The following is a 22,325-nucleotide window of genomic DNA, read 5'->3' as shown; positions in this document are numbered from 1 at the left end:
GTAAATTCCAGCAGCTAGACCATATCTCCCGTCCCCCCTGTCCTAACAAGGTTTCCTCCAATTATTTCTTGTTCAGTACTTCAAAGGAATCCTACCATTCAGAACAAATTTGAATTGGTGGATACTTCAAGGAATGTGCAATAAAATAGTGTTATGGGGAAATGGAATAATTCACATAGTTGGCAACAGTGCTCACAACAGTGCCTGAGCTGATGCAATACATCTATGAATCACCTATTTATTACACAGATAAGGTTCCAGCAAACATTTATCCCAGCCTACACCTTATATGAGCATAATAAATGTTCTATGCAACAGCATCCCCACATTTCATGCAAAGCATTCTATGAGCAGTAAACTAGGGCTTCAGTAGCAGTTTCTGGGTGTGCCTATTAAAAAAAAATGAGAGAGAGAGACACACACACAAACACACACTATTTCCAGGACTAAAATTAAAAAAGCACCAGTGAAGTATAATCATGATCAAATATAAACTAAAAGGTTGATCAAATTTGGAAGAAAACTTCATTCGGAAGCCATTACTGACTTTAATTGAGGACTGAAGGGCCCCTGGACGCACAATTCCAGCACAGGGTAATGTTGGTGAACTGTTGCCTACTGGTGGCTTGCGTTGTCAGTGCGTGGCATGAGCAGCTAATGCTTTGCATATACATTTCCCCTCAGAAGGAATTTGCTGCACTTTTGGTTAATTTTGCGATTTTTGCACCTAAAGAAATTATAAAACCAACACTACCAGCTCAAGCTTGAAGTTACAGGCTACACACAGTGCACTTAAAAGAAAAGCTGATCTAAATGATCAAGGTTTACAGTTTTGGAAAACAAAGTATTCATGCAAGGTATATTAAGTTACAAAACATGGTGAATAACTGTTCACCTCTCCCCCTAGTGCTGCCATTTCATTCTGCAATTGCAGTACAGAATACAACCTCTTGTAGTATTTGCCAGTAATAGGTCATTGGAGCAACAAGATAACACAGCCTAAAACAATGGTCAAAATCTCAACAAGTTCTTTATTTGTACTCTTCCAATAATACATACACATTAAAGACTAAAAAAAGGCAATATTGCTTTGTACGACAAAAACAAATAATAATAAATTAAGACATTAACATACAACATGCACTAATGTAAGTTTTAATGTTTGCCCAAGCTGCAGAAAATACAAGGACTTGATAATGAAATGATCTATGCACATCTGTAAAAATGACAATGCCATGTACCCAATTCCCACATCGGTTCTCACATGCTTTGTGTGATGTGTATTGAACGTACAATGAAGCAAGTATGAAATTATTCATGCAGAGCTGCATTAATGCAAAATGCAATTTCCGAAACACAGACAAGAAATAATGTTGACTTACAGTAGATTGCACCATATCACATAACAAAAACAAAGCGAAGCTCAAATAAAACTTGAGCACTTCATAAATTTCACTCTCTGTCTCTGCACGACACAGACACAAATATATAGTTGTGCTGGTACTAAACCATCTTGCTGAGCTCGTCACAGGGTGGTAGTTGCCCACCTGTAAAAAAACAATACAAGGAAGGATCAAAATCACTACAATGATCAACCAAAACTACTTTGGCACAGCTTCTGGAGTAGCTAAAACCTCACTTTGGAGTAACAGCCTTTTGGAGCAGTTGCCTGTCCCACATTTTTGAACACAACTTTTTATGTGTCTATGCGGGAGCAGTTTTGCCATTTTTAACATAAATAATATATGCACAGATGTATAGTTACATATAATGTCCCAAAAGGTGAAATTAGCTCACTGCTCCCCACTTTCCAGCGAACAGCCCTAATATATCCGTGATATCGCGATACACTTCTCATAATTGCTATTCAGTGCAGCTTTCTCCGATGCTTGAAGCTGCATAAATATTTTGCTCATATTCTTTTTGCTATCAAAAAGAACTAGCAGTGGAATGACATCCGTGCTTTTAATGCAACCTAGGTCTTTGAGTTGCATGGTGAAGTACATGCTCTTGCACTTTATGGACAGACTTGTTAGGCTCTTTGTTGGTTGGCGATTAGTAAAATAGAGGATTTAATAAATAATTGTTATATTGTGTCCGAATTCCAATGGCACGCAATAAAAAAGCCGACAAGAATGAAACACTTCGCATTTTATTTATGCCATCTTCATCAAAACACACTGGTGCGCGCCAGGGCACCGTTTCGTCCAATCATCGTAGCACCTGGATGCCCCAGTGCCCACCGGTGCGATTTGTCAAAGATGACATAAGACAGGTTATTTAACTTGGACTTTTGCCGAAGTCAAGAAGCAGCACCAATATACTGCGGGATAGTGTGTCACCCTGCTTTCCCTATGAAATCCTACAGGCCACTGCAGCAGCTGGAACTGTTGATAAATCCGAACTGCTATATGGCATTAAAACTTAAGTGCCCTGCTTGAAATATTTTGGAAGTCAGAAAAACAGCACTACAATTTTCTGTGAACTAAGCTAACCAAAACAAGTTCTAAGTGCATAAACGTACTGCTTACTGTAGTTAATGCAATCAATCTAGAGGGGTGGCGTCTCACAAAAAAAATTCACAGCATATCCACGGAGTGAATGATGGATGAGTGGGCGAAGCTGCGGAGGTTCATCGGTAAACCGTGAATCTTCCGTGAATTCTGCCCAGTACATCATCACCGACGTGAGATCGGGCGCGTTTATACTAAAGGTTCGATGAGAGTTATGACGACTTGCAGCTCACTTTAATTTTACATGTACGCTGTGAATTTTCATTGTTTAATCACGCACAGGAGAAATCGCACACACGCACTACCTTGGAGGTCAAAATCCAGTGCCTATATATATGGGGTGGTCAGTGAACGGTTGTGCAGCGCGAGCGGTCGGTTTTTTTAATCAAGACGCTGCCGCGACGCTGCCTGCGTCGGCGCCGCGAGGCAAGATAGGGGGGGTGACCGTAGGAGAGGAGAAAGAGGAGGAAGCGTAGGAGAGGGCGATACAGATCACGTACTGTCGCAGCGCATTGTCTTTAGGGAGCCTTCATGTGTGCACGCCCCCTCCGTTTTTAAGACTGGTTATGGGAGAGGGGAAGTGGAGAGGGGGATGGGAGAGGGGTAGAGGACATGGGGAATGGTGAGGGGGAGTGGAGAGGTGTGTGGAGAGGGTATGCGCATGCGCAGTAAGGGTGGTCACGCCGCACACCACCACCACCACCACCGGACAGATACTGCCGTTTACTGCAGGCTGCCGGGAGATACGCCGGACAACGGAGACGTGACAAGGTTAGACTAAGAGGAGCTACGCCCCTAAAACTTCTAATTTCAGATTCTTTGCGATTCCACATTTAGTCACTATTTGTACCGACTTGACGATGTAATTTCACAGGGGTAGTCGGTGCTGTTCGGTAGGGCCTTGAGGGTTTTTTAACTAGAGCTCTCGCCTGTCTGCTCCAATGACCACTAAAAATGACAACGGTAACGCAAGTGTGTATTTCTATCGCTCGCCTTCTCCCCCTCCTAAAAGACTGCAAATTTGGTGCAATTTATGCAATTTCTGCCGAAATGTAGCAGGATGTAGCAGTTTCCACCTCTTGACGCAGTTTGGCGCAATTGGCGCAGCAATCGCATTACTGTACAGCAAGTTAATGAATTGCTGTTTGCAGTGACGTAAGTGGCTTTTGGTGTTTTGTAGCAGCTTTTGGGAAAGGAAAAGTCGGTTAGGAACAAGCATGGCATGGAACCATTGCTCACACACATACACCGTGCATGCGACTAATATGACAGATAGAAATGAAGAATACATGCTTGCTGGAGCTATTGATGTAATGTGAAGTGACATCCAAAACTAATGCTGAAAAAACAGTACACCACATAACCCTGCGTGGCAGTAAGGTGTATCAGTATGCGATATACATGCGAAGTGTCACCAAAGCAACAAAATAAATGGCAAACATCAAACCATAATCCAACGTTGGACAAAAAGTAAAAGAGAAACTGGCCAAGGTTCACACATCGTATGTTTAAATTTCCGAGAAATCTGGACAGAGTTAAAAAAAAATACAAGGACAGTTCAAGAATTCTGAAAGCCAATATTCAAGGAGGGGTAAAACAAACTTTATTCATACATATTATAAATATCTTATTGAATCCTCAAATTTCCTTGCTCTTAGTTGCAAGTTCTCTCTTGACAGCCACTACTTCAGTCTGCTTTCCTTTGGCTGTTTTTAGGACGCTGTTTGCCTTGGCTAACAGAGTTATGTCATTTTTCGCCTTAGCATCTTCACAAAATCTGTAAGCAGATTCTTTCAGATAATTGAATGTTTCTATCTTCTAGCATTTAAAGGTCTAAGACAAGTGCCCTCCTCTTCTCTCTCTTATTTTTTTTGCAGCATTTTCTTCCTCCTTGTGTTTCTCCAAATACTCGCTATGCTGGTGCCTTGCCTGCCACACTCACAGCTTCAGCTCCTTAAGGTGGCGGTCTCACTCCGGCGGCACAAACACATCATTTTTGTCACTTTTCCAGCTGACGCGGCGGCTGTTCTCCGTGTTTTATATAGTTGACTTATTTATATATCATTGAAAAGCTTGGTCTTTGTACATTTCAAATATATTTATATAAAAAACAAGCCAACCATTAGTGTTTGGGGATGGATAGCCAAGAATAAGAAGGTGACCCTTCACTCCGTTGAAAATACCCTCTACGATGGGGTGAATGTCTTCAGGCGAAAAGAAAGGCCGAATTCTCGGGACGTCCCTTTTGTGTGTGTGCATGTGTTTGTGGTGGCTGCTGCGTCTGAGGCCCCTCTGGGGCAACCACAAAAAAGCGAGGGGTGTGCGGCGACAGTGCATAGGCGATACGTGCACGGGCGAAGTATGTTGTGAATATCACCTCTTTTTTTTTTTCTTTTTTGCAGTCAAACAGTTTTCCAGAAGTGTGGTTAGGTGGGCTAGTTGGTATGAATCCACCGCAAAAACAGCACAAATACGAGACGAAGCACACCTAAAGGAATGACAAGAACACTGTTTTGTACTTGCTGCATATTTATTTAATTAAACACAATTAAGCAGTAGACCTCCATGTCAATCAGATGTAGATTGCTCGAATGTCTTCTCTGCGGGCTTCCCTTCGTTTATGTGTCGTCAGCATTCAGACCAGGAAAAACAATGGCACGGCAAGTGTGTGTGTCGTGAAAGTAACCCATCACGTTCAATTGCGCTTGTTCTACTATCAAATTGCTAGATTAGGCTACAAGCGGAAATTTTGCAGGATACGCTCACTCCGACCCGCCGTGTATGGTACACCTTAGCGGGTTAGGGGTCGCACTGTTTAGCTCGTGGAAGTGGGTTCGATTTCCACCTATGACAGGCACATTTCCACGGCAGCGTTTCCCGAAAGCACCGACAAAGCAACTCCGTCGTAGTGGGGTGACAAAGCAACTTCGTCGTAGAGGATGTTGCCCCTGGCGCCCACTTTGCAAACACCTGTAAAACTTCTCCTTCCCTGACTGCTTTTCTCATTCTAAGCATGTTCACCCATCCACATTCCAGTGAAGGTGCAGGATCAGCGCCAAGGCTTCTCAAAACATTCTTCAGGAATGTCACGCCTCATTGTAAGTTTTCTCTTCCACCGAGAGAAAGGGGAAAATGAAAGAAAGGAAAGGCAGGAATGAGTGGCGAATGGGAAAAAAATTATTCGTCCGCTAGTCTGTGGTTGAGGCTTTCGTATGGAGAACAAACTTGTTTGCATATGCGCAGTAACTATTTTGGAAGCCGTCAGTTAGCGAGCCATATTTCCCCGACTGCAGCGAAAAGTGCGGATGGCTACGTGAGCTGTAGCGTTCCCAGCCGCGTGCAGCAAAACAAACGTCACGCGTCCCGACGCCTACTGAAGTTTGGAAACAAAATGATTTTCAGTACGTCGTCTTCTCGATGGAAGATGTATTAGCGAGCGTAATAATTACATTTGCTTTGCGAATGATCATTGTATCCTCGAAAATCACTGATGTGACTGCCATTCGCTTATTGCAGTGCACGGCGACTGATCTAGCAGAGGCAGAACGAATAAAGCTTGGACTGCGCGAAATAGTTAGACAACACGTGCACAATTTGCGCTATATGAACTAACAACCTCTAGCAAAATTAAATTTAGCGAATAATCCTTTTGCTCAAGTAGATCATGTGATGTCTTATTTTCTAGGCCCCCTTCACTGACCAGAGTGCGCGACGTAGCTCATTTACAGTCTCAGTATTGCCGGGATCGGCCGCCATAGACACCTCTTCGAAAAGCTGAGCTAGCTTTCGGGTGTCGACTATAGTCGGATACAACTTTAGAAGGCAGCGACATTTCCTCCTCAAAGGCGGATGAACACAAGCCTGCACCAATAGGCGCACACTCGGGACTGACGTGATGAGCGGACGGCCGGTGGCTCCGCCTTCGGAGAACATCGGCATGTGCATGAGCGGGACTATTTCTTTAGTAGCGGAGGCGATCGGCTGCCGCGCTTCGGTCGTCTAGGCGGGGCCTCTCCTGCCTTCTAAAGTTGTATGTGACTATAGGTTGGGTTTCGCCGAGAAAGAGCCCTTACACATTTTATTTTTCAATTCTCCCAAAAGGACGCAATTCGCATCTGTGTTACGACTTGTGCTCTTCGCTGTGGTGCTAGGAGGACATGTTTTATAGTTGAAAAAATTGCCTCATATATGCTTCGCTAAAGCTGAGCAGTGCATGCCCTCCAAGTATGTATGTCACGTTTGTTGACCTCATCTTCCGCTCTCTGCCTGCTCGCCACGCTTGCACCACGACATGGCCGATGTCATTCTAATCACCATTCATATTCTTGAAGATTTAAAATAGCTATGTAACAAATAAAAAGAAAGCGACACCCCATACATCTGTTTAGGGATGCATAAGGCTCATAGTGTTTTAGCTGACAAAAAGGCGAAGCCCTTCAGTTGTTCATGTGTATAAAATCACCATTTTTGGCTCACTGCAAGGCACTGAAAAGGGGCTTTGTGCAACGATAGACAGGAAGTAGTGGAAAGGAGCTTTCTGGGTAGCTTCTGAATGTAGCGACATAAGTATCAAGCGGACCATGTGTGACACCCGCACTACATATACAGTCGAACCAAAGCTGGTGACAGTGGAGAAATCTCTCATTACTATGCACGTGCACAAGGTCAGGGCTGTTCCACGCGACCCAACACTGCCGGTGTTCAGGGCCACTGACGAACTTTCTCGAGAAGTTACTGCACAAAAAAACGGTCTTCTAGTCTTTTTTTGAGAGAGGGAGAGAAAGAGTCTGTTCAGAAACCGAACCATTATTTCCAGCAACACTTGCGGCAGCGTGGTCCATCGCCTAACCGCTCTCTTCTAAATAGTTATACGAAGGACTCTGGTCATACGCTTCCAGCAGAGGGCGAGGCACCTCTTTTCTGGACACAGGGGTGGAAGCGGGCTTGAGTGTTTTGGAGCAGCTCAGGGAGCAGGAATAATGCTGTTTTGGAGCAGCTTTGGAGCACCAAAATGTGTGTTTTGGAGCAATGCAAGTTAGTTTTGGAGCAGAATTCTATGATCAAATATCATTGTTCTTTTTTATTTCTGGTAAACACAAGAATTTCCAAAGATTTTAGAAAACATTTAATACTGATGAACCAACTACACGTAACACAAATTATATATATATATATATATATATATACATGCGCGCACACACACGCGCGTACATGTTATCAAAACATCACAGCTGTGATAGAGCAATGACTCAGGAAAATGAGATAAGCGATGTTCTGAATAGCTACACTTGACTAGACTGACAAATGAAAAACATTAAAGATAATGAACGTTTTTCATCAGCGGTGTTTTCGCACCGCGTTTGCCAGGTTGCTACATTTTCGTCAAAAGCCTACGCCGGCTTCAAAAAGTTCCTTCGAAATGTGCGGAGGTCAGCGCCGTCTGGAGGCATTGGGAGAAACCAAAGAAGCACGTGTCTGCACCCTAAACTCCGTTTGTCGGACGAGCGGGCGATGTGCCGCGCGAGGCGTTTTCTTTTCTACTTCGAGGAGGAAGACGCGGCGGCGCGATTTTGAGATGGCGTTCGTCAAAAGGACGCACGCGACCCTCCGACCACGCGTCAGTCGCGCATGAAATCAAGCCATTCAGGACGCAACAGCGCGATTTCGCGAAGGCGTTCGTCAAAAAACATGCGCGTCCCTCCAAACGCGCCTAAATCGCGTCAAAAATTGCGCCATGCGGTTCGACCTTCTCCCTTCAAGTTCCCTTCCAAGATTTGTCAATTATTGGTGTCGCTTATATGCACGCAAATACGGTACTTGAGATGCGATGATACAAAATGTCGCAATCGCACAATTTGTATCCCGTGGTTCTATTTTCGTACTACCTGACATTTGTCTTTTCAGTAATAAACGTTCCAAGTGTCTATCTTGTTCTTTTTTTGCATATTTCTTCACTCGCCACCTCATGAGCCAAACCACACGCAGCAACGGCGGCGAGCGGCATGTCATGTAGTGCTGCGGATGGTACGAGCTACAGCGTACTCGACCACGAGCCGAGCGCAGGTTCTGACGAGCCAAAATCGAACAACGCGACCGATCGCACTAACGATACTAAGCTCGTCCCTGCACGAGCGCGTTTACATGCTGCATTTATAACGTCTAAGGGCTTGTGTGCAATGCAACAAATTCTGCACATGGAGAGGCACGCTTTCACTAAAAAAATGAGTTTCGGAAATGGTCCAACTGACTTGCACGGACCAAGGCCCTGTGAGTGGTTTCGTGGTTTGTAGTGGCTTCACTGACCGTGAACAGATAAAACATTTGTTTCTTTCTCATGAAGACTTATGACACAAAATCCACATTACACACTCAGCTATACAGCAGTTTCCGTAATGCAAAGTTTCTAAATAATGGTCGCGCGTTTACGTCCGCGGCGGCTGCTCGCACTATCCTCATGGCTTTACATCACATTAAGTATTCGCAGTAAATAGATCCTTTTCGACAATTATGAAGCGTCAACGCAGTTACTTTTGTTCATGTTTGCAATCCCAGGCCACGATAACCGCAACCGCCTCGTGCACGCAGCGCACCAGAAAACTCCATTGCCGCCGGCGTCAATCGAAATATGGCCGCACAACTCACTTTCTTGTAGCTAGCTCCTGTACAGGCTCGCTAGCTCTTTTGTGCCTTCGACAACGTCACGAGAGCGCGCCAAGTGATGTGATGATGATATAAGCTCGCATAGGCGTGCCATGACACGGATGACAGCGGCACATAAAGGCACCAAACGTAGCCTCGGTGATCGGTTCCGGAAGCGCACTGGAGCCTATCTCGGAGGCCGTGCACCAAAGACCGCTTGGGAGCAGTTTCGGCGCAATAATGCGTTTTGGAGCAGGATGGCGCAGCAGAAGCGGATTGGCGCAGCGTGGCGCAAATGGCGCAGCGCTTCCACCCCTGTGGACAGTTGCACGGGAGTACAAAGGCTCTCTGGGCCGCGCTTTTTTTGTTTGTTTGTTGGGAGCGGGGGGAGGGGGGGGGGGGGCGTCGCACATTTGAAACGCCTCAGAGCAGATTGTGGAAGCAACGGCGCAACTGAAAAGGATGGATTAGTTGCAGCAGGGACAGGCTCTTCGCCATCGCATGCTGCGACAAGCGGAGAGCGCATTTTCCTCCCTTTTTTCCATGGATGGATGCTATGAGCATCCCCTTTATAACGAGGCGGTGACAAGTGTGCCACCAAGCTCAACAAAAAAATCTTTTTCCTTTTTCTTTTAAATGGCCCAATGCCTCTACTTCGATAAAACATATCTTACTACAGGGGGGAAAAAACGTAAATTCTCAGCCCAGTTCTCTGCCCTTGACGGCAGACTCCTCATTTTTTTTCCTATTTTTATTTTTGTCCTTTCTAATTTTCTGCCACCAATACTCTAACCGTCTCTTACTTATTTCAATCGCGGGTGTGTTCAGCTTTTCATTGTCTCTAAAACCCAAGGCGTCATGTAGGCTCGTGCCCAAACGTACACCTGGGTGGATGTCTCCACATTCAATCAGAACATGCTCCGCCGTTTCCTGATCTTCCCCGCAGCACGTGCATTGTTCTTCTTCTTTACTGAATCTCGCTTTATAACTACCCGTTCTAAGGCAACCCGATCTCGCTTCAAACAGTAATGCGCTTCCCATTGAATTATCGTAAAATGCCTCCCTCCTTATTTCATTTTTACCCTTTCGGTAGTTACTCAAAGCCGGTTTTTACAGCGAAAGCTGTTATGAGATCTTTTCACCGGCCGTTCTTGGCGCCGTAGTTGTCCGCCGGCGCCGGTGTCCGTAACCGCTATGGCACGAAATAAGAAAAAAATAAATAAGAAAAAATGTCCAGGATGGAACAGGATTCGAACCTGGGCCCTCTGCGTGGGAGCCCAGTGTTCTACCCCAGAGCCATGCCGGTACTTGAAACTGCTTCGGAAAAGGACCCCATAGAGGCTTCATGTCGGGAAGGAACTGCATTAACATATGCAATATAGCATGGTAGAAGTGTAAAATAACTACCAGGCGTCACACAACGCGAATCCTGTAACCAGGTTTCACACAATACGAATTGCGTAACGAGTGGGTTGTTGAATGCTTCCAACCCATTACAAAGCACTTTGCTATAATTCTTCATCGTCATCTGGCACAGCATCCACAAACTGCACATAAGGCCTTACAGGTGTTTGGCGGGTACCACGGTTCTCCGCAGGATGACGAATAACATCATAGTTGCTGCTTCACTTCTTCAAAAAAAATTATGATGATTTATAGCGTAGTGGGTTCCTCCCAAGTGCACTTGTGTTGGTTGCCAAGGATGCCCATAAGGCCCCCATGATCCATTTCCTCCGGGTCTCAAGTTCTCTCCCCCCCCCCTCTCTCTTTCTCACGTTAACGTATGCTATAGAGCGTGGTGGGAGAGAAATACTAGCAACCGGGCGTCACACAATGCGAATTGCGCAACTAGTTGGTCGTTTAAAGCTTCCAACCCATTACACTGGACTGAGCCGTAATTCTTCACCGTCATCAGTTGTCTTCCGGTGCGCGCTAATCGTGCACAACGAAGGACCTCAATAAAGTTATTCATCCATCCATCCATCAGTCGTCGCATCAATAAAGTGCACATAAGAATGCCCTACAGATGTGAAGCAGGTACCTTGCTTCTTCCCAAAGTGACGTATAGTGGCGTAGTCAGTGCTTCCCAACTTCACAAAAATTATGAATCATGGAGTAGTGGGTATCTTGCTATTGTACTAGGTATTAGTAGCCCCAAATGAGTTTACAACGGGCTCTAGAAATGCCGCTCTTCCAGCTTTCGCTATGACTGTGCTGCGCTTTCCGCGCAAGCCTGGCATTTTTTTCTCCATAGCTGCCGTGCAGCAAATCCTCTCCGCCTCTGACTTTCGCTTAACTTATATATGCCCAGTGTCCTACATAGAGGACGCTTTTTTTTGATGCATTCCAACATAGCTATTTCTTAAGCTGATGACTAGCGCCACCTACAGCACATCAAGCAGGCCTCATTCTCAACGTGTGCACGCCTAGGCATTGCTTGCTTTTCATGCTGCCATGTGCCGACCGCTTTCTCCAGGCAAACGCGTGCTTTGTGAGAACGACGCCATGGGGAGGAAGAAGTGCACTTGAAATGCCGACCGCTTTCTCCGGGCAAACACATGCTTTGTATGAAATACGTCATGGAGAGGAAGTGCAATGTCGGTGTGCACGTGAAATGTTTCAAGGCTTACCACACCCGCACATAGCACCCCAATGCCCAATGTCCTATATTCACAGGACGGCTTGAAAAACAGTGTTGCGTTTACCTGGCAGTAAATAAAGAACTTGTGCTTTCTTTTGAGGGTAGAAGAACATTTTTTGTGAAAAAAAAAATATTTGTTTTGTCATTTTTTCTGAGTTTCCGCATATATGGGTTAAAGCTCTTTGTTGACACATTGCTTACACTACCAGCCATATATTTACTAGTGAGCCTTCTAGTTCTTTTTCTCCACTGTGTGTCCACGCTCTTCCTATACAAATAACGGAACACGTTCTCTGCCCACCCACTCTCCTTCATATTCCTTAGCCTTTCTTCGAACCTTATTTTACTCTGAGCTTCCCTCGCCTCAAAACCTGCCCATCCCATATCGCCCTTTACAGCCTCATTTATTGTCTTCCCGTGAGCATCCAACGCGAGGCGTCCCACAGTCCTTTGATTTATATCCATCCGATTGCACTTATGCCCTAAATGCACACCACTGAGTTCCGAAAAGGAAGCCCTGGAACCATTACACCTTTCCACAGACCTCGAAGCACCTCGTACCTATTGTATCCCCACGAGGCTCTGTGCTTCATTATTGTAGCATTCCTCTTTCTTTTTGCTGCCGAGGCTTTTTCCTGTACCTCCATGTACCTGTCACCCTCATTTATACATACTCCCGAGGTACTTGTATTCGCTCACCCTCGGTATTTCTTGGCCCTGTATTGACACCGCCTGATCACAAGGATCATTGAATACCATCAATCCACATTTTGTTACACTAAATCCTAGTCCTAGAGCTTTACCTTCCCTTCCGCATATATCCGCCAGCTGCTGTACATCATCTCGACTGTCTGCAAATAAGACAATATCATCAGCATAAAATAATCTTGGAAGCTTCTGCTCAATCATCATGTCGCCCTGTTTGTGTGACAGATTAAAACCAATGTTGCTACCTTCTAGCGCTTTTTCCATATTCACCATGTACAGCATGAATAACAGCGGGGACAAAGGACATCCCTGTCTCAGCCCCCTGCTAATATCAATGTTCTCTTTGCTACAAACTCCTTCCCATTCTATGCAAACTATTTTCTCGGTATATCTCCCTCAAAAGCTGTATACAGTCGTCGCCTGTGCCCATTTCTTTCAATATATCCCACAAAATTTCTTGATTAACGTTGTCGTACGCTCCAGTGATGTCTAGAAAAGCCACATACAAGTGCCTATTTTCTATTTTAGATATTTCTATACACTGAGTGAGAACAAACAGGTTATCGTCTAATCGCCTGTCGACTCGAAATCCATTCTGGAGTTCTCCCAAAATATCGTTATGTTCTGCCCACGTTTCTATTTTCATTTTTACTGCTTGCATCGCCAACCTGTATAGTACTGATATAATGGTTAGTGGTCCATACGAGCGAATCTTGTCCTTTTCTCCCTTGCCTTTATAGATTAAGTTCATTCTACCGTATTTACTCGAATCTAAGCCGATGTTTTTTTCGAAAAAGCGATGTGCGAAAGTGGGGGGGTCGGCTTAGATTCGTGTACAATGAATAGGTTTTTTTTCTTTTCTGGCCTTGCAAATTTCAGGGGTCGGCTTAGAATCGGGGCCGGCCTAGATTCGAGTAAATACGGTACTTTTTCGCCAACTGTCCGGTATTTGCCTGTCCTTTAAGCATTTTTCTACGGCTTTCAGCAGTGCTTCTTTAGTGTTATGTCCTAGTTCTTTAATGAGGCTAATGCGAATCCCATCTAAACCAGCGGCAGTGCGCTTTGGAATTTTTCCTTCGGCCTTTTTCCAGTTGAAATTCTCCAGTACTAGCTCTTCTTCGGTTGCTCTCTCCGCCACACTTTTACTCACCGGGGAAATCCCCTGGACGCTCTTTTTAAACGAATCGGCTGTTACCTTTCTGATGTAACCTAGCGCTTCGTACCCTTCCAATTGATTTCCTCCTTCATCTACAATATGTTGCTGCATTGTGACAGACTTCCTACCTAGCGCCTTTATGTGGCTCCAAAATATCCTAGGTGCGGCCTCCTTTTTTTCGTGAATTTCTGTCACCCAGCGTTCACTTTCACCTTTAATTTTTGCCTCGACCAATTTCTGTACAATGGATTTTTTCTCTAAATATATTTCGCATATTTCGTTGACTTCGTCCTGCAGTCGCTTCTCCTTTTTTTGACATTCTATGCTCCCGTGATGCTTCACGCCGCTTCTCGATCGCCTCCCGGATTTCCTTGTTCCACCAATTTTTTGGCTTCCTCTTTCCTTTCCAGCAAATAGTTTTCTTCTCTCTCCCTATCTCTTTCGTCATTAGGTGTAACAGCTCACTATACTCCCAGTCCTTGCCCGGTATTTCGCCTACTTCTTCCTCGACTCTTGTGGCTATATTTATTATTTGTTTGTCATTTAAATACAATGTGCCAGACTTTGATTCCATGCTTTTATTTCCAGTTTTATATCCCATTTGTAATGTTATTCGTTTATGATCACTACCCAAGCTTTTAATCCCTTCCTCGTCTATTCTCATTTCTCTCAATTTGAGATAAATTACTTCAGACATGAGACAATAATCAATACTTGATTGTTTGTTTTGGACTTCCCACGTGATCTGGCCATCACATTAAGGCCCCGTGTTAACTATCTCCAGACTATATTGCTCGCAGAGATCTAGTAATAACTTCCCACTGGTGTCTGCATATCCGTCAAGGTTATGTACGTGGGCATTCATGTCTCCTAGAAGGATGATTTCGGCCCCATTACCAAATTCCTTAATATCCGCACTCATGCAATCCACTAACTCCTGATCCTTTTCTCTACAGTTATTTCCCATCCACTAGTAGGCAACCCCTAGCCACGTTTTCTTTCCACCTACTGTGCCCAAAACCCAGAGGTGCTCTGAACACGTCTGTTTCACTCTAACCCATTTGGCACCATGGTGAATTAGCATTCCCACACCCCCCACCTTTCCTTTCTGATACGATCCTGTTGCACCCTTCCCAAACATAATTTTCAATATGTGGTGGCTCTTCCAAGTCTCTAAGGTGTGTTTCTGTAACTGCATAAATGCCGATCTTTTCTTTGTTTAACTGCTCCTCAATCTCTAACCATTTTGCCTTTTTTCTGCCACCCTACATGTTTATGTAACTAATTGCAACACGCGCCTTCTCCCTTTTTCTTTTACCTTTTTTCTGGTTTTTCGCATTACTACCTGTCAAAGAGTCCTGGTTGTTTTCACTGTTATACTAGCTACCCCGGACTCCGAAGGGCCCGCGTGCACCCCCAAAAAAAGCTACTGCGTGTCCTGCCAGTCGCCAGCCCACCTCATGACCAAGCCTCTTATCGAAGTGAATTCTGCCTCTTTGGAAACCGCCCCACCTGTGCACCTCCTTGTTTATATCCACTACCTCGAAACTTTTCTCTCAACTAACTCGCCATATCTCTTTTTTTGCGTCGACAACCGCTCTTTGCAAGTTGCGGTTGTGCACTGGTACTTCCGGTACTGTGCATACTACAATTTGCACCTGGGGGGAACATGGCGCGCATGTCATCGACCCCTTTCACCATGGTCGTCGGTAGTCCTGACGATTCTTTATTCAACACGTCATTTAGCCCTCCCGCAATTACCATGAGGTTACATCTGTGAGCTTTAGCTGCTTTCCCTCGCTTGCCTCCTGACTGTCCCCAGCGTATGTCCTGGGAACGTCCCTATCGAAACTCTCTTATCGCTTTTCACCCTTTGATTGCCTCTGCGCATCGGACTAAATTTGAGTCAGCGGCAATAATGACCTGCTGAGACATTCCTTCTGTAAACTGTACCTGGCTGCTGGTTTGGTGACTAGCGTGAGTCACGGCTGCCACTTTGTCCCTTCCCTCCCTCAAAACTACTTCTCGGAAGCTGGGCCCTGTGACCACTGTACCTGCCTTTGTCATGCCTGATGTCCTCTTCGCCTCTCCCCCACGGGGGGTCGTCACCCTAATGCTTCCACCGTCACCTGCGTCTTCTTTGTTCCCTTTGATGACCTTCGACAGGCCCTCCTCGGCTGACCTGAGCCTTTCTCCCATGGCCTTCTTCTTCTGTCGCTCTGTCGCCAATGCATTCTCCAGCTCTGAGATTCTCGTCATGAGCCCACTCTGGACATGACTTGGTGGCGTCTTCTGGTGGCTCAGAACGGAACTACACTGGAGTGGGACCGCCACCTTCATTATTTTGACATTGAGCAGACCACCACTGTTCTTTACAGCATCACATATAACAAGCTGATTAAAAATATGAGATAACCCCCCCCTCCTAGAAAATTTTCAATTTCGCTTGCGCACGTATACATACACACATACAAATGCATGCACGAACATACATAAAGTATGGTTGAACCCCCCCCCCCCTGAAAAAATTTCTGGCTATGCGCCTGGATACCGGGAGCACTGTTCATAGGTTTCGTGGATGGCGCTTAATAAAGTGCCTAGCGGGCACCCGCCTGAGAAATCTTTTTACATGCTTTCCAAATAAAGGAAGTTATTAATTGCAAAATTACCCATCCCAGGCAAACTGCAAGTGTAGAAAACTTAACGTACACACTATATCTTCGTCAAATATAATGCACAACACTGCATGTGGTTGTTTTGGTGCATAAAATGCGCTGAGCCATTTTCTTTTAGGCTAACGGAAACAATCACATGTATTCATATGCAGTCGCGGACCATTTATGCGGAGCATTTATGGAGTTGCCAGCACCAAAAAGGTGCGGCGGCTGGGGCTGGATAGCTGGTTTCAAACCCAAGTTACAATTGCCAATCTCGAAGGCTATGCTTTCGCTAGCTGCAAGAAATGGCTGCTGTATTCTGGATTTAGTCCAGTGTTTCAGTGTCCAGTTCAGTCCAGTGTTCACGGACTCTCCATTACGGCCGAACTGCAGGACAAGCCAGGCCACTGATGGACATTTGCATTGTCAGTTGTTTCGTGAGATAGGCCTGACCAACCGCTACTCCCGAGTCCCGCTCTTCTAGTGTATGTTGCTTGGTGTGTTAGGCCCGATATGCTGCTACACTATCTCATTCGTTCATCATGTAATACAAAATGGCTCCGACCAAGGCAGAAGTTCACGAGAAGATGGAGGCTTGAAGAGATGAAAAATCCTTGAATAGGAGGTGTCGGTGGAGCAAACGTTTAGTTTTTCCTTCAAGGAGCTGCCTTGAAGAAGACAAGCCCACTTGTTGAAACGTTGGCACCAGCGACACCCCCTGTTCCAAGCACTTTTTTTTTTATCTCAATGGCTCCGACACCACCCAATCAGTCTGTGCCATCAAGCAGACAAACACGCCCACATGGTATACAGCAAGCAGTGACGGCATGAGCCGAGTAGGCAACGCGCTGCACGCAACTAGCCAGAGATGATCGGCTCCACGTGTATCCACCTATAAAACATATTTTACAAGAGCAAGCTAAAAAGTTTGCAGAGTACGAAAGCTGGAGCTGACACAGTAATCTTTTGGCTCTTGGTATTCCTGAAAGCGAAGGGGCTTTAGCTCTTGAGTTGAAGAAAACTGTAATAGATAACCTCTTTAAAGAAATCCTTGGTGTGGAATTCCAAACATCTATATAACCATTAGTCATGACTACACCTGAGAAATACCTGAAATAAGACACAAACTATGGAAAAGTGCCACTTCAGATAAGGTTAATAGTGCTCATGTCAAGTTGGTACATAATAAGATTAAAATTATTTGTGTGTGACGTCAATAGTGATGAACAATACTTGTATGAAAACTGCAGTGATAACAGGCAACAGAGGGACGCTTCTAGGGCTGCTGAGGCACTCATGCTAAGTGTGCAGGAATAAAAGGGACGTCAACTACTAACATGCCACAAACACCATTTCTGTCATCAAAGGAATAGCTCTGCCTTCTCCTATTTGATGCCAAAAGCATTGCGAATAAGGCAAGCAACCTTGAATATGTTTTGCTTTTGTGAAGTCCACATGTGGTGGCCATAACTAAAAACTAAAACATGGCTATACAATGGTGTCACCAGTAACTACACGGTGCCTGAAGGCTACAAAGTATTTAGATGGGACAGGGACTCATAAGGGGTGGGGCTTGCCATTATAGTAAAAAATTCTATTGTGGCTTCACTAGTACGGTATTTAAAGTTTAGTTAGCAGCCACGTAAATGGGAACACCAGGTTTATACTGAGTGGAGACTTCAATCTACCACACATTAATTATGCTTTTGGAAATGCCTGATAAGTGCACTGGCAGGCCCTCAGAGCTGTTTCAGACGTGGCTGTGGTGATTTGACCACATGCGTGAAGTAAAAAAAAGATGAACTCGTTTTTCCGGACGAGTTCGCAGTCCATAGAGACTCGGAGAAGACCATGCTATAGTCAGTCTTGCATTATAAGTGGTCTGAGCTGTAGTTAGTTGAAGCTAATTTTAGTTAATTGATTTTTGAAGAGCTATGCACATCATTTTGGGTAATAAAGCGTCTCTTCTACAGATAGTGCAGTTCTTATCAGTACAGCATAGACCGCTTATAACGTAAGTCGCCGGAGTCGCGAATGTCCGCACTATAAGCGGTACCGCACTATAACCAAATCAACATTTTTGAAAGGTTGCACGTGTGCAAATCATGACCAACAGGCAGGCGCGCGATTCCGACTATCGAGGCATGCGACTGGGACGTAAGGTTGCATCTGCATACATTTGAAAATGTTGAACGGTTAGCATCCGCGGACCTGCGGTGCCGACATAACGAACGCGGAAAAAATGCGCCGTCCCGGGAAGTCGCCGCGGTAACATACTGCGCGTGCGCGATGACGAAAACGGTGGCGACACCGCAAACCACCGCTCGAGCGTTTCACACGCACGCCCGCGTTTTCGTTAAGGATGTAAGTCACCCCTTCTAAATGCAACAACTGCAAAATGTTTCATTGACTCGGCACCAAACCGCAACTTCTGTAGTCCGCGGCCGCCAACATGGCAGCTAGCGCTTGTTAGGCCTAGCGTGCGCGTTGCGACTTGGCATGCCGTCGCGAGAAGCTTGCCCTAGACAACATGGAGATCGGGCGTAGAAGAGATCGCACTCGCGAGCCGAGGGCATCACGCGTGAAACGAAGTTCGGTTCGCGGTAGGGAGAACAGCCGCGGCAACTATCCTGAAAAAAGTCTTTCAAACATTGTAAGTCCGCCTGTTGGTGGCAAAGGCGAAAGCTCAATCGCGTCTCAAAGCATTGTTACTTGCGGGGGAATCGAGGTTGCACGCGCGATATCTGCGCTCTACGACGAAGCAACTATTTTCCCGACGGAGACAAACAGCGGTAACGCGCTCTTGATGCGGACGCGGGTGCCCGTACGTAGCGGAGCGCGCATGTCAAGCGGCCGAAGGGGGCAAAGGCTTCTTCTCCGTCGGCCACGCAACCGCTCCCCCTCCTCACACCACGCACGCGCGTTGGGCTGCTACCTCCCACTGCCATCCCTTTTTTTTTTCTCCCCCCCGCTCCTTGTTCGTTCGTTCCGCGTCCCCTCCTCCTTCGTAACGCCGTCGCCGCTCTCTCCCCCGCCGGCGCATCTCCGCTGAGAAGCACGCTCGCTCCCTCGCATCTCTGAGAACGTTCCGGCAGCCGCATTATAACCGGTCTTTCGTCTCGGGGGACTGCACAATAAGCGGTCTGCGTATACATGGAGTTCTATGGGAGGGTAAACGGGAGTCAGAAAAAACCGCATTATAGCCGGTACTGCACTGTAAGCGGTTACGTTATAAGTGGTCTGAGCTTAGTTTAATTAACTGAACTTCTGACACCATGAACACATATGTGCAATGAAACTACAACAGCTATTTAACAGCATATATCACAAAACCACCCCTAAAAACACTCATTAATGTAAGGAAATAGCTTTACAACGGCCAGGTTCCTAAACATTAAAATTCCTCCAGGTCGTGACCAAGTCATAAAGAGTAAGCACAAGCACAAGCACAGATGCGATAAACAAGAATCTTCATTTTCACATGCTTGGAATCTTATCCTTTACAATGCTGCAACACCTGCCAAGCTACACTTCTTGTGGGGAGCTGACAAAGCCATCACACCTGGCAGCCATTGATGAGAATAGATTTGGCTCTCACCTTCAGCCAAGATAAGCTTCTTCAGCCTTTCAATGGTATCTTCAATACTGGCCAAGCGATCAACCTTCTCACTGGTGATTTGGCTGTTCAGGATCTCCAAGCGCAACTTCACCCTACAAGAAAGTAACAATAGAAGGCAAAACAGTCACACTGTTGCTGTGAACACTTTTAAATGCAATGCTTTTTGTATAAGTGTAGCTTATTTACCGGCATAGTAAACTAGATTCTAAACGTTAAAGGATTGCATAAAATTGCACAAAAGAATTCAGGCTGCAAGGGTAATGATGACACATTCAGTGATGCTACCAAGGATTTCTGATTTGGCGCAATCCCTGGATCAGAAAAATTTTCATTCTGGAGCACATTGGAGCAGGAGTTTTGCATATGGGAGCACCCTGGAGCAGCTAATTTCACATACTGGAGTACACTGGAGAAACACATTGCATTTACATTCAGGCAGCTGAATAATTATTATGTACTCTTATGAAGAGCTACATAAATATCTCAATTTGTTGCAAATATTATGGAGAAAATGCTCTCCATAGCACTCATTATTTCACTTGATTATGCAAAAATAAGGGTATCATGCAGCTGCAGGTTGAGGCATAACCTCTTCAGCTTTTCTTTTCTTTTTTGACACAAGTGAATAAACAGAATACTGGACCAATAAAATTGTACGTTATGAAATAACACTCTAAATACAATTACAGTAAATGCTCGTTAATTCGAACTTACAGTTAATTCGAACTGACGCCCTGGTCCCGGCACAGGCCTGTGCATTTCTATGGAGGAAAACTCCCGATAATTCAAGCGCGTCAGTATTCACAACGGTTAATTAGAACTGGGAGCCCCCTGGCTTTCATCGCTCCTCGCAGAAGTCAGCCCAGAGTGATCACAATGTGTTGCAAAATCAAACCAAACTAAATTTAGCAGAGATGCAAAAGCAACGAAACAGCAGCATTTCTCAGTAGATGAGAATTCGGACGATGAGCTGGAGCTCTCGAGCAAGCTGCAAGCGATGCTCATGGAGTCGTGACAGAACAAACGCAAGCAGATGCAAATTACTGATTACTTTTCATTTTGATTGCGTTAACTCTGCCATATAAACAGATGTGCTTTGGAGCATAAATAGCATCATATATTTCACATTAAGGCTAACTTCTCACATGAATGCATGTCTGTGCTTGTTTCCGGTGTATCACTGTCTGATCGATTAATTCTGTTTGCTGTTAGAGCACGATGAACCTAATTGACGAAATCCTGCCACAAACGTGTAGTATCACCTAATTCGTGATAATGAGTCCAGAGGTAGTTTCTTTGGGTTCTGCTCACGCAGTGTGGCGCGATGTCCGTCCGTTCATTCTAGCGCCCAACCTCTAATTCAACTCCGCTTAATTCAAACAATTTTGTAGTACCCTTTGAGTTCGAATTAACAAGCGTTTACTGTATATGGTTATCAAAGTGTAAAGCTCATGCCACAGATCTATAGTCTTCGTGTTAATAAAATGTTACACTTTAAGGGGGCCCTGCAACACTCTTTCAGCTTGGTCAGAAAACGCTGCCGATCGGCAGTCGACACGCATGAGAACACGTGAGCCAAACATTACAGCGTATCATGGGGCCTGGAATTGACATTTAATTCTTGAAGTCGACTAGAAATTGCTCAGTCTTCTCTCGATAAATGAGGCCATAAACCCAAAGTACATGGCCACTGGCTGATTTGAGCATCGTGAGCTGCATACAGTGAAACCTGGGTGATACAATCACAGCTCGTACGAATTTTGGGGTGATACGAATTTTTCGTTAGTCCCGGCCAAGACCCATTGGCCTAATGTAATGGAGTACGGTTGTTGCGACCCGATTTTCGCCCAGCGACGTTTGATACGAACGTACGCTACAGCCCAGGTACGAAGAGGTGTTGTCCGCGTTGTCGCGCAAGACGTGCCAAGCATGTGCGAGCGCGGGAATGCAAGCGTGGGCATGCGTGCCGCACCACCAAATCATCAGAATCACGGTGAAAGAAAAACACTTTTCTTACCGTCAGAATAAACCTTCAGAGATGCGTCATGGCAAGCGATGCTTGTGTGCGCAATGCATTGTGTGCGTGAATCTTTGAGGCTCTTATGGGCCTCGGTGTGCCTTCGCGTTTAGATTACAGAGGATATTAGCGGCATGCTTTTTTTTTTTTCTAACGCGTCGACGCGGGCTGCTGTCATTGTACTGTGTTTACACGTGCCTGCCTCGTGCATCAGACATCCTATGAAAGGTGGACGAGGACCGAAAGAAGGCGAGGACGGTCTTGACGAAGAAGTCGGGCCTCACAACGTCAACATGCGCGACCGTTGAGGTCGCACTTGTGCGGGCACAGCCGTAAATCTCCCAAAAAACATCCCCAACAACTCCGCGATAGTAA

General features: G+C 45.4%; 1 protein-coding gene across 2 annotated transcripts in view; it reads right to left on the bottom strand.

Annotated features, from left to right (window-relative positions):
• Nucleotides 1-988: 988 nt before the first annotated feature.
• LOC119396069 (uncharacterized) overlaps nt 989-22,325 on the bottom strand; it is a 189,906-nt gene continuing 168,569 nt past the window's right edge. Inside the window, exons 20-21 of one of the 2 annotated variants that reach the window (XM_037663142.2) lie at nt 19,913-20,025; nt 989-1,547 (exon numbers count right to left, since the gene is read on the bottom strand). In XM_037663142.2, the coding sequence (XP_037519070.1) occupies nt 1,504-1,547; nt 19,913-20,025 (157 nt within the window). In that variant the 3' untranslated portion in view covers nt 989-1,503. The remainder of the gene's footprint in view (nt 1,548-19,912; nt 20,026-22,325) is intronic. The other variant, XM_037663152.2, reaches the window with a different exon arrangement.

The sequence above is a fragment of the Rhipicephalus sanguineus genome, chromosome 1 (assembly GCF_013339695.2).
Source record: "Rhipicephalus sanguineus isolate Rsan-2018 chromosome 1, BIME_Rsan_1.4, whole genome shotgun sequence".
Classification (NCBI taxonomy): Eukaryota; Metazoa; Arthropoda; class Arachnida; order Ixodida; family Ixodidae; genus Rhipicephalus; species Rhipicephalus sanguineus.
Note: the sequence above shows the minus strand (reverse complement) of the source record. Positions and strands in the feature narration are given on the sequence as shown.